Genomic DNA, 13,596 nt, shown 5'->3' with positions numbered 1-13,596 from the left:
AACATATGAGAATAACAGACATTTAAATTGTAAATAAAAAGTCCACTTATGACTTTCTGAAGATGTATATCCCCTTACCAGAATCTACCTCAAAAAAACTGATGAACAATAATAATGTGCTGGCTCTCCTGTTCATTACTGCTGAGAGAGACTTTTTATTTACAATTTATATGTGTCATTTGGCTTAGAATAGATTTTTTTTTAAGCTTAGAATAGATTTTTTTTAAGCGCTGTTTTCACTTGTGTATGTGTGTGTGTGTGTATGTATGTGTGTATATGTATGTATGTATGTATGTATGTATGTATGTATGTGTATATATATATATATATATATATATATATATATATATATATGTATATATATATATATATATATATATATATATATATATATGTGTATATATATATATATATATATATATGTATATATATATATATGTATATATATATATATATATATATATATATATGTATATATATATATATATATACACATACATACATATACACATACATACATACAAAAATGAAAACCGGTTGGAGAGTAGGGAATATGAATAGTAAATTAGGTCAAATTGAAATTAAATGGATATATTCTTTAAACACCCTTATTTCAAAGGTGTTAGACTTCAAACTGCACCACTTTTTATGAATGATGTTGCTTTGAACTAAAAATATGTGAACTAGTATGTGTTAACCATATAGGATAACCATTTATTTCTCCAACATAGGTGTGTCCGGTCCACGGCGTCATCCTTACTTGTGGGATATTCTCTTCCCCAACAGGAAATGGCAAAGAGCCCAGCAAAGCTGGTCACATGATCCCTCCTAGGCTCCGCCTTCCCCAGTCATTCTCTTTGCCGTTGTACAGGCAACATCTCCACGGAGATGGCTTAGAGTTTTTTAGTGTTTAACAAACCTTTGACTCCTCCTTGGAGTCTCAATTTAGTTCTTTCAGTTCTTCAGGGGGTTCCGTTTGAACCCTTACATTCCGTTGATATTAAGTTATTATCTTGGAAAGTTTTGTTTTTGGTTGCAATTTCTTCTGCTAGAAGAGTTTCAGAATTATCTGCTCTGCAGTGTTCTCCTCCTTATCTGGTGTTCCATGCAGATAAGGTGGTTTTACGTACTAAACCTGGTTTTCTTCCGAAAGTTGTTTCTAACAAAAACATTAACCAGGAGATAGTCGTGCCTTCTTTGTGTCCGAATCCAGTTTCAAAGAAGGAACGTTTGTTGCACAATTTGGATGTTGTTCGCGCTCTAAAATTCTATTTAGATGCTACAAAGGATTTTAGACAAACATCTTCCTTGTTTGTTGTTTATTCTGGTAAAAGGAGAGGTCAAAAAGCAACTTCTACCTCTCTCTCTTTTTGGATTAAAAGCATCATCAGATTGGCTTATGAGACTGCCGGACGGCAGCCTCCTGAAAGAATCACAGCTCATTCCACTAGGGCTGTGGCTTCCACATGGGCCTTCAAGAACGAGGCTTCTGTTGATCAGATATGTAAGGCAGCGACTTGGTCTTCACTGCACACTTTTACCAAATTTTACAAGTTTGATACTTTTGCTTCTTCTGAGGCTATTTTTGGGAGAAAGGTTTTGCAAGCCGTGGTGCCTTCCATTTAGGTGACCTGATTTGCTCCCTCCCTTCATCCGTGTCCTAAAGCTTTGGTATTGGTTCCCACAAGTAAGGATGACGCCGTGGACCGGACACACCTATGTTGGAGAAAACAGAATTTATGTTTACCTGATAAATTACTTTCTCCAACGGTGTGTCCGGTCCACGGCCCGCCCTGGTTTTTTAATCAGGTCTGATAATTTATTCCTTTAACTACAGTCACCACGGTATCATATGATTTCTCCTATGCAAATATTCCTCCTTTACGTCGGTCGAATGACTGGGGAAGGCGGAGCCTAGGAGGGATCATGTGACCAGCTTTGCTGGGCTCTTTGCCATTTCCTGTTGGGGAAGAGAATATCCCACAAGTAAGGATGACGCCGTGGACCGGACACACCGTTGGAGAAAGTAATTTATCAGGTAAACATAAATTCTGTTTTTTGTTTGCTTAGCCTTCCAACCAATTCCCTTGAGTTTTTATTCTCGTGCGGTACACATTTATAATCATACATTATTGAATCATATAAGTAAATTTATATCAATGAACTACAATTGAAAAACAAAAATCAGATCTTTTTTAGAATAGACTAATAGGAGATCTATTTGTTAGATGAAAATGTATTAAATGGATAGAGACAGAATGTTTTCTTTTTAATGAACTCTAGGAAGAGGCCCTAGATAGTCTGGTGGTTCTGTTTATTGCTTAAGAATCGGAGGTTCCAGGTTTGAATCCCACACAGAATTCCCAATAATTATCTTCAATTTTTTTTTTTTTTTATCAATTGGTCTGTGTATATTTTTATGTGGTTTAATTATTTATTGTCTTTATGTTTTTTATCAATTGGTCTGTGTATATTTTTATGTGGTTTAATTATTTATTGTCTTTATGTTTATAACAAAATGAACGATTTGTATTGTTTGTTCAATCCTTACCTGTGGATAAGATCGTTTAAACCAATGGAAGATTGAGTGAAACAATTCCACCAATAAGGATGTGGAAAGACCTATAAATATAGGAAGAGGGTGGACTAAAGTACACTCCTTGAAAAAGCTGAATGATCAGTGAAACATACTTCAGAGATTTACTTTGAGAGGTTGGACGTGCCGTTAAACATACTCGCTGGTTCCATTATCGGCTGGACAAACGCTGGGTGAGACTAAGCGTTTTCTCAAGCCGTAGACCAGGCTTTATAGTGAACTGGTCCAGTGTTACCCTTGTGTTTCAATCATGTTGTGCTATTACTATTTTAATATATTTATTTTAAAATCCATCCATTCCTTAGAAGTTTACCTGGGAGTGAGTAATTAATAAATCACTTACACCATGAGCGCTCAGTAATAGCTCTATAAAACATGAGTAAGGTTTTAAATTTGTTTGGTTGCTGAGTGTAAACAGTACTTACACTAGAGATTTATTCTCTCCTGAGGTTGATCCGTTCCTTGCCTGGTTACCTCTTTGGAAAGGAGAGCTACAAGTAGTTTGCTTATACCCTTAGAGCTCAGTTATAACTGTGTAAGATGTAAGTAAGGTCATTACTATATTTTTTCTGATACTTATCAACAGAATCACGCTATGTTCTCTTCCTGAGGTCATATTTTGTGGATACTATGTTTCAAAGTGGAAAATAATTAGGACTATATCCTTTCTTATTTTTAGTACACAGTGTTATAATATTTCACTATATTTAGTTTTTTTTTTTTTTTTTTTTTTTTGTGCATTAATTTGGTGATAGAGTAACACATTTTTTTGCACATACTTGGCTGTGGTAAATCCCCCACCGAAAAGAGTAACTGCTCGCTCTACAAGGTAAGTTTCTACTTCCTGGGCTTTCAAGGATGATGCCTCCTTGGAACAGATTTGCAAGGCAACAACTTGGACTTCCCGTTACACTTAACAAATGTTATCATTTTGACATTTCTGGTGCTTCTGATGCAGCTTTTGGCAGTAAAGTCCTTCAGACTGCAGTGTCTGGCAAATAAGATCTGCCAACTTTTTGTCCCACCAGTTCTTAACATGGCATCTCAGCTTGGGTATAGTATCCCACATGTTATGAAGCTATGGACTCTCATCAGCTAAGAAGGAAAACAGAATTTATACTTGACAATAAATTTATTTCCTTTGGACTAATGAGAGTCCATAGCCCTCACCCTATTTTTGTATATGGGTGACGGCTCTCATTTGCACCTTGTAACCCTGCTTTCTGTCTTTGCTACCTTTTTTTTTTTCTTCCTGTCTGCTTGGCTATACGTAAACTGGAGAGGAGGTGGGAGGGGCTAAAGCTCTGAGGTGAGGGCTCTTGACCTCTCCCTAATAGGCTGGAATATATCCCACATGTTATGAAGCTATCGTCTTTCATCAGCCTGAAGGAAATGCATTTTATCAGTAAGTATAAATTCTGTTTTTTTTGGTAGTGTTTTTTTTTTTTTTAAAAACGGTGGTAATTTTTAAAAAAAAAATTTTTTTTTTGCTTTCTCCGTACTAGATTATTGGGACATGTAGGACAAATACTTACATTCAAGAACATTCTGTGGTAGACCCTGTTGCCAAAACAATGGAGCTAACATCCACCAATGTAAGTCTGTGCATAGCATTTCTAATAGTTAAAGTTTTAAGTGTTTATAAGAAAATTTTCAAAATGTCTGATACTATATTTAATAATTTGGTTTAATTTGTGTAGTGCTGCAAAATTCCATACCAAACTATTTAGAGAGAGAGGTATTATTGGTGTAAAAAAATGTCACAAACATAGAAACAGAGTAGAGGAGGTTGAAAGACTGAAGTCCATCGAGTTCAACCTATACAAATCAAATATACTTACAAAAAAGCTCCAGTTGATCTTAAATTAATCCCACTAAAAGGTGGGATTAATACAAGCAATATCCATGAATTCTGTTTCTAGCAAGAAATATATCCAAACCATTTTTAAATGTATCTAGGGTGTTGGCATTCACTACCTCCTTTGGTAATGAGTTCCACAATTTTAATGCTCTTACAGTGAAAAAAACATTTCCGTTGCAGGAGATTAAATCTCCTTTCCTCCAACCCTAAATTGTGACCTCTTGTCACAAACAATTTTCTTGGAATAAAAGGAGGTTTTGTATGCAGAATATAACGGAGCTTGACAAATATCAGGGATCAGCAAAGCAGCATGGCTTCTAGAATTATATCACTCTCTCCAAAAGTTTTATTCTATGTATATCTATATAGATTATTAAAAAATGTCTTATTCTACATATTATTCTCATATACAAAACTTACGCGACTCCAAAAAAGTGTTTCACAATCTCATCGGCTACAATAACACTTTAACCCCTTAAGGACCGGGCATTTCAGATTAAAACCTCCCCAAAAGACCAGAGCATTTTTGTCATTACTACATTTAAACAGAAATAGAGCCAAAATGGAAAAAGTAGAGGGCGCCACATAGTGCAAATTAGACTGTAACACAGAGGATAAAGGTGGGCAATAAAAATCCTACTCACGTGGTGAGAAGCACTAGTGTACAGTAAAGGCAGTCCGGAACCAAACGGTCATCCGGTAGACCCAGTGGTGATACAGGAACAGACGGTATCCTCGTCCCACCAGGGGGAGTCCAGAGATCCTATGAACCGTAACCGTGAGTGCAGGGCCCACGATGGGCAGCTCAGGAGAGAGCCTCAGATCAGCTCAAGCAGGGAGACAGCAGCTAAAGGGAGCAAAATGGTAACCTCCAAATAAGGGTGTTACCAATTGATGGTGCAGCAGCAAAGTGAGAGTAAAAATAATTTATTAAAACCAAGAGCAATGCGTTTCTCAGTGTCACAGCACTGTTTCATCAGGCTAAATAGAGCCTTTTTTTATATTTACCTATCAAAACTGTTTTGTTTTTTAGTAGACAACCCAAAGTATTGATCTAGGATCATGTTGATATATTTCATGCCACCATTTCACCGCCAAATGCGATCAAATAAAAAAAATCGTTACCTTTTTCACAAACTTTACGTTTTTCACTGAAATTATTTACAAACAGCTTGTGCAATCATGGCACAAATGGTTTTTAAAGCTTCTCTGGGTTCCCCTTTGTTCAGAAATAGCAGATGTATATGGCTTTGCCATTGCCATTTTTGGTAATTAGAGGGCTGCTAATTGCAGGAGGATTACCCCCTTACCTTCCCACCTCCCTGATCCCTCACAAAAAGCTCTTTAACCCTCCCCCCTCTAATTACTACCATCTTAGGTACTGGCAACTGTGTGCCAGAACCCAGTTTTCTAAAAGTTGCCAACTTTTTTTTAAATAAAACGGTACCGCCCCAATCCAGCAATGGGCCAGCCATCCGTCTCCCACCTTACCCTCCAACGACCTCAACGATCGGCACCACCGCTGCCCAATGCAGGGAGGCCCTCTCTGCCTCGGTACTTCTGCCTGTCTCGGTACTATTGCTGAACCAAAAATTAGCTGGATCCTATGCTTGCATTCCTACTTTTTCATATAAAGATAACGAGTACAAAGGAAAATAGATAATAGGAGTAAATGAGAAAGTTGCTTAAATTTGCATGCTCTATCAGAGTCATGAAAGAAAAAAAAATTGGGTTCAGTATCCCTTTAAAGTTTTAGTGTAGGATTGCTGTGAGCATGCTAAAATTATTACTTGCAAAATATTTTCATAGTCATGAAAACAATTATTTTATTTTTATATTTTTTTTTTGTAGATCACATTCACAAATCTGGTTTCTGTGGATGAAAGACTTGTTTACAAACCACATCCCCAGGACCCTCAAAAGTTAGTATACACATCACTATGTAAAACTCTGTTAAACTCTATAATCAGGACTTTGTCTTTGCTTTAAAAACTTCTTTTTTTTATTCTTATATGTACATCTGGCTTGTAAGTTTCCAAGGAATGTGTCAACCAGTGTGAGGGTCTGGAGAGCATTTATAAGCAACAGTTTGGATTATGGGTAGGAAATAGGTAGTGGAAATAACAGTCTTATTTAAATTTGTTTTAGAACCATTCTTACGCAAGAGGCAATCATTTCAGTAAAAGGTGTCAGTCTGAGCAGCTATTTAGAGGGAATGATGGCAAACACCATTTCTACAAATGCCAACAAGGTAAGTACATTGGATGTAGAAAATTGCAGATAATTGGATATAAAGGGTTATGGGAAGAATCTATTTTGTTGCTACTCCTTTTTAATGGAAAGAATAAATGTAATCATATTAAAGGGACAGTCTACAATATAATTTTTATTCTTATATATAATTCCTTTTATTAGCCCTTCCCCAGTTTTGCATAACCAACGGTTATATTAATCTACGTTTTACCTCTATGATTACCATGTATCTAATCTTCTGACAGCCCCCTGATCACATTACTTTATTTTCTATTGACTTGCATTTAGTACTGTGTTGTGCTAAATCTTTGTCTTCCGGCGTACACATTGTCATTTAAATGGCCCACATGAACTTGCAGTCATCTGTTGTGAAAAGCAAATAAAAAAGCATGCGATTAAGAGACCGTCTATAGAGCCTTTGAAACAGGCAGAAATTTAGAGGTCTAAATGTTATAAAGTATATTAATATATGAATATTGGTTGTGCAAAGCTGGGGAATGGGTAGTAAAGGCATTATCCATCTTTTTAAACAAAAACTATTTGTGTAGACCATCTCTTTAATAACGTGTTTTTTTTTTTTTTGTTTTTTTTTTATATACAAGGCCCCAGAGTACCAGTTTTCTACATTAACCCAAAACAGGAGTGTAAGGGCAGCAGAATGCATGCTCTTTCTGAATCGGAAACGTTTAAAGGGATACTAAACTAAAATTTAGGAGCTTAGGAGCTGGCCCATTTTTGGTTCAGAAAGTGGGTTATGCTTGCTTATTGGTGGCTAAATGTAGCCACCTATAAGCAAGCGCTATCCCGGGTGCTGAACCGAAAATGGGCTGGCTATTAAACTATACATTCCTGCTTTTTAAATAAAGATAACAAGAAAATGAAGAAAAATTAATAAGAGTAAATTAGAAAGTTGCTTAAAATTGCATGCTCCATCGTGAGGAAAAAAATGGGTTTAGTATCCCTTTTTAAGTTAAATCGCAAGTCTAGATTTTTAAATGTCTGGTGTATATGTATTTGGCTCCTCTCTTTTTATTTAATTTTGCAAATGATCAGAAAACACCTTTTCTAATTGTGTCATTAGTTGTCATTGTCCCCCAAGAAAACTACTGGTGGGTGGTTGTGGGATTCATAACATGAAATAAAACTCTGGTGTAAAGATTTTTATGGTTCTGTATATACAAAATGAACAAATTTCCCCTTTATGAAATTGTTAATCCTATGGCCAACAAGCTGTCTGATAACTTCAGTGACTATAACTGGTTTGTGAAATAGCTTTAGTTCAAATAAAGATAGTCAAGATTTATTAAACTACTGCAAGTATCGCTGTGACTTTAAAATAAATGCAGCAGGGACTTTTCTTTTCTTGCTTTGACACCAAAAACTCCACATTTACAGCTGCATCTTTCTGTTGTAGGGTCGGGACGCCTTGGAATGGGTAATTGGAAAATTAAATACAGAACTTGAGGATCTGAAAGCTACAACTAGAGGAAGCCTTAGGACATCCATTGCAGCTGCAGCCTTTGTAGAGAAATGATACCCTGAGAGACATTACAAATAATATTCCCTAGGTATACGATTGAGCTGCAGCTTCTCTCCACGCAATATTCTATATTTATTCTTATTTAAGAATTTATCTATTTTAAGTAGGTTTTCAAATTGGAGCTTGGGTAGAAGCTGCAGCTTCATGGGAACAAATATCGCAGGAGGACCAAATGGCCCCTTTGTAATATGGGACTGGATAGACACAGGTGGCCACTTGTTCTCTAGCTTGGTCACTTCTTGGACCTCAGAATGACAAATAAAAAAAATTCCTTGCAGTACCTTAGTGCTTGAGTGGAAGGATTAATTGCTAGACGGCTAACCCTATTACAAATATGGGACCAACAGTCCATTCAGACAGCTACGTACCAATATGGTGGTCTGGTTTTTCCTTTTGGCAGCGAGAAAGGAGATTTGGAATTTCAAATGTAGTTTAAGGAATATGTTTGCATTACTACAGACCACTGTATCAAGTATCTCTCAAACTAAGGAGACTCTTGAGAAGGAATTGCTACCATTCATTTAACCTTTCTGCTACCAGATAATCCATCATTATTGGACTTTGCTGTTGTAAGTGCAATTATCTCTAGTTTTGTGCAGTATTAAGCTGGTTAAAATTGGCTTTTTGTTTACCAAATTTTCATGTGGCACAAACCACTGTGCATACATTAAATGTATTGTGCAGTCATATAAAATTGCTTTTTTGTATGGTTCTCATTCATTGTGAAATGTTAACTTCAATATAATTGGCTAGCCCATAAAAATATATTTACATTTGCAACATATTGCAATATAACCACTTTTAGCAGTGTATTAACATATTGAAAATTATCTTTAAGATTTAAGCTTAAAGCTTAATTGGGAAGCACTATCTCCTCACAATACGATGGAATTTTGTTTCTTAGCATAAGTAAAATTTTGTATTGTACTGAAGAAGTATATGTTTAAAAAAACAAAAGGTTATTCTTATGAAAGCACTGGGTGTACATTTTAAAGTATGTATTTATATAAGTTATAAACATGAAAGAGTCGCTTGTTACGTTAATTTGCAGATTTTGTATAAACACAGACTTAACAAGAAAAGAGGAAAGAACGTGAAATAAAATTGCATTGTTATACAAGTGTGGTATAGGGTGAATTCTCCATATCTTATTATGGACATATTTTCCTTTTAATTATTCACCTTTTAAAATGTACTGTTTTATGTTTTGAATGTTAAAAGGCAGTTATTTGACTACTGTTCTAATATTTCTTAGCCTTAAAATGTTACTTTGTCAAATGTACCTTTTTATATCTACATCGACTGAGAAATGACACTTAATCCAGTCTAACACCTGCAATCATTTCCTTAAGTAAATTTAGTATTTTAGAGAAGGAAAGGTTTTAGTTAGGATTTGTGCGCATATGTATTGCCATGGGAAATTCCCTTTTGCTTTTCTTGTATGGTTAGAAAACGATGGACTTGCGACCTTTTTTGTAAACTTATCACTCCAGAGTTTATTTTTTTATATTTACATTGTTCGTACTGCTAAAGGATATCATTTCATCAAAACAAATTCTAGTAAATATTGATACAAACTAAACTTTGTTTGTCCTTATTCCATTGCTACTTATTAATAATTGCAAATGTTTGATGTCGACTAACGAGTGTTTGAAAGTATATACCTTACTTTATCTAACTAATAGTCACCAGGTAAGAGCCTTGTTTCTTTTACAAGATATGACGTGTCCTCGGATTTCATCCTTATGGGATATCGCCTCCTGGTCAGCAGGAGGAGGCAAAGAGCTCCACAGCAGAGCTGCATAAATAACTCCTCCCCCCCCCCCTCCAGTCATTCTCTTTGCCTTTGTTAGTGATAGGAGTGAGGTGTTAGTTTAGATTCTTCAATCAAGAGTTTTATTTCTCTTGTAAGGTGTATCCAGTCCACGGGTTCATCCATTACTTGTGGGATATTCTCCTTCCCAACAGGAAGTTGCAAGAGGACACCCACAGCAGAGCTGTCTATATAGCTCCTCCCCTAACCCCCACCCCCAGTCATTCTCTTGCAACTCTCGACAAGATAGGAAGTATCAAGAGATATGTGGTGACTTAGTGTAGTGTTACCTTCAATCAAGAGTTTGTTATTTTTAAACGGTACCAACGTTGTACTGTTTTACTCTCAGGCAGAAGTTAGAAGAAGAATTCTGCCTGGAGGTTGATGATCTTAGCGGTTTGTAACTAAGGTCCATTGCTGTTCTCACACATAACTGAAGAGTATGGGAAAACTTCAGTTGGGGGAACGGTCTGCAGATTACCTGCTTTGAGGTATGTTCAGTATTTTTATTTCTAGAGAGATGAATAAGTTCTAGAAAATGCTGACAGAGCCTTGTTTATTTGAGGTAAGCTAGATGCAGTGATTTAACAACGACTGGGATCATGCTTACAAAACAGGGTAATACTCATGTTAATACTCATATTTCTTAGTGACAAAACGTTTACATGTTTTCATTAATAGGACGTTTTTTTCTCTGAGGGAGATAAGTCTTTATTTGGGGCCTAGTTTTCCACATGGCTAGTCATATACTCCTAGGAGTATTTTCTTAAGGCCTCTCTGACATCCAGTACATGGTGGTAGGGGCCTATTTTCGCGCTCTATATGCGCAGTTTCCTTCAGACTGAGACATCCAGCTTCCCTAGATGAGTCCTTTGGCATCTGAGGACCATTATAAAGGGTTTATTTCTTCCCTAAATCGTATTTGAGGGCAGGTTGGAGCCTCAGCAGAGCTGTGGCAAGGTGCTCAACTGTCTTTTACCGGTGGTTGACGTTTTTTCAATCCGGTTTGGGGGCTAAGGGGTTAACCATCCATTTGCAAGTGGGTGCAATGTTGCTTTAGTCCCTTACACACACTGTAAAAATTTCGAAGACTTTACTATATTTTTACACTGTTTTGCAGTTTAAGTGCTACTTTTTTTTTCTCTTACAGGCACATTAACGTTTTGTTTAATTGCTGTTTCACCTTTATTAAAGTGTTTTCCAAGCTTGCTTGTCTCATTACTAGTCTGTTAAACATGTCTGACATAGAGGAAACTCCTTGTTCAATATGTTTGGAAGCCATTGTGGAACCCCCTCTTTGAATGTGTACCAAATGTACTGAAATTTCTATTAACTATAAAGACCATATTATGGCGCTTAAAGATTTATCTCCAGAGGATTCTCTGACTGAAAAAAGGGAGATTATGCCATCTAGCTCTCCCCATGTGTCAGAACCTATAACTCCCGCTCAAGTGACGCCAAGTACATCTACCGCGTCTAATTCTTTTACCTTACAGGACATGGCGGCAGTTATGAATGCTACCCTCTCAGAGGTATTGTCCAAACTGCCGGGGTTACAAGGAAAGCGAGACAGCTCTGGGGCTAGAACTAATACAGAGCTTTCTGACACTTTAATACCTTTGTCCGATATACCCTCACAATACTCAGAAGCTGAGGCAGGAGAGCTTCTATCTGTGGGTGACATTTCAGATTCAGGGAAGGCGTTGCTTCAGTCTGATTCTGAAATGACAGCGTTTAAATTTAAGCTCGAACACCTCAGCTTATTGCTTAGGGACGTTTTAGCGACTCTGGATGACTGTGAACCCATTGTAGTTCCAGAGAAATTGTGTAAGATGGACAAATACTTTGCAGTGCCTGTTTACACTGATGTTTTTTCAGTCCCTAAGAGGTTTTTGGAAATTATTACTAAGGAATAAGATAGACCAGGTGTGCCGTTCTCTCCCCCTCCTGCTTTTAAAAAGATGTTTCCCATAGATGCCGCCATACGGGACTCGTGGCAGATGGTCCCTAAGCTAAGCATATAACTATCCCCGTCGAGGACAGTTGTGCTTTCCTAGATTCTGTGGATAAAAAATTGGAGGGTCTCCTTAAGAAAATTTTTATACATCAAGGTTTTATTCTCCAGCCTCTTGCATGCATTGCCCCAGTTACTGCTGCAGCGGCTTTTTGGTTCGAGGCTCTTGAGGAGGCTCTACAGGTGGAGACCCCGTTAGATGATATTTTAGACAGGATTAAAGCTCTTAAGTTAGCTAATTCCTTTTCTCCAACATAGGTGTGTCCGGTCCACGGCGTCATCCTTACTTGTGGGAATATTCTCTTCCCCAACAGGAAATGGCAAAGAGCCCAGCAAAGCTGGTCACATGATCCCTCCTAGGCTCCGCCTACCCCAGTCATTCTCTTTGCCGTTGTACAGGCAACATCTCCACGGAGATGGCTTAGAGTTTTTTAGTGTTTAACTGTAGTTTTTATTATTCAATCAAGAGTTTGTTATTTTAAAATAGTGCTGGTATGTACTATTTACTCAGAAACAGAAAAGAGATGAAGATTTCTGTTTGTATGAGGAAAATGATTTTAGCACCGTAACTAAAATCCATGGCTGTTCCACACAGGACTGTTGAGAGCAATTAACTTCAGTTGGGGGAACAGTGTGCAGTCTCTTGCTGCTTGAGGTATGACACATTCTAACAAGACGATGTAATGCTGGAAGCTGTCATTTTTCCCTATGGGATCCGGTAAGCCATGTTTATTACGATGGTAAATAAGGGCTTCATAAGGGCTTATTAAGAATGTAGACTTTTCTGGGCTAAATCGATTCATTTTTAAAACATATTTAGCCTTGAGGAATCATTTTATCTGGGTATATTGATATTATAATATCGGCAGGCACTGTATTAGACACCTTATTTCTCTGGGGCTTTCCCAAAGCATAAGCAGAGCCTCATTTTCGCGCCGGTGTGGCGCACTTGTTTTTGAGAGGCATGGCATGCAGTCGCATGTGAGAGGAGCTCTGATACTTAGAAAAGGCTTTCTGAAGGCGTCATTTGGTATCGTATTCCCCTTTGGGTTTGGTTGGGTCTCAGCAAAGCAGATACCAGGGACTGTAAAGGGGTTAAAGTGTTAAAACGGCTCCGGTTCCGTTATTTTAAGGGTTAAAGCTTCCAAATTTGGTGTGCAATACTTTTAAGGCTTTAAGACACTGTGGTGAAAATTTGGTGAATTTTGTACAATTCCTTCATGTTTTTTCGCAATTGCAGTAATAAAGTGTGTTCAGTTTAAAATTTAAAGTGACAGTAACGGTTTTATTTTAAAACGTTTTTTGTACTTTATTATCAAGTTTATGCCTGTTTAACATGTCTGAACTACCAGATAGACTGTGTTCTGAATGTGGGGAAGCCAGAATTCCTGTTTATTTAAATAAATGTGATTTATGTGATAATGACAATGATGCCCAAGATGATTCCTCAAGTGAGGGGAGTAAGCATGGTACTGCATCATTCCCTCCTTCGTCTACACGAGTCTTGCCCACTCAGGAG

General features: G+C 37.1%; 1 protein-coding gene across 1 annotated transcript in view; it reads left to right on the top strand.

Moving 5' to 3' along the window:
- PRELID3B (PRELI domain containing 3B) overlaps positions 1-9,832 on the top strand; it is a 42,664-nt gene extending 32,832 nt beyond the window's left edge. Inside the window, exons 3-6 of the mRNA XM_053705286.1 lie at positions 4,102-4,191; positions 6,309-6,379; positions 6,606-6,708; positions 8,125-9,832. Coding sequence (XP_053561261.1) covers positions 4,102-4,191; positions 6,309-6,379; positions 6,606-6,708; positions 8,125-8,244 — 384 coding nt within the window. The 3' untranslated portion in view covers positions 8,245-9,832. The remainder of the gene's footprint in view (positions 1-4,101; positions 4,192-6,308; positions 6,380-6,605; positions 6,709-8,124) is intronic.
- The last annotated feature ends 3,764 nt before the right edge of the window (positions 9,833-13,596 follow it).

This window comes from Bombina bombina, chromosome 1 (assembly GCF_027579735.1).
Source record: "Bombina bombina isolate aBomBom1 chromosome 1, aBomBom1.pri, whole genome shotgun sequence".
Lineage (NCBI taxonomy): Eukaryota > Metazoa > Chordata > Amphibia > Anura > Bombinatoridae > Bombina > Bombina bombina.
Note: the sequence above shows the minus strand (reverse complement) of the source record. Positions and strands in the feature narration are given on the sequence as shown.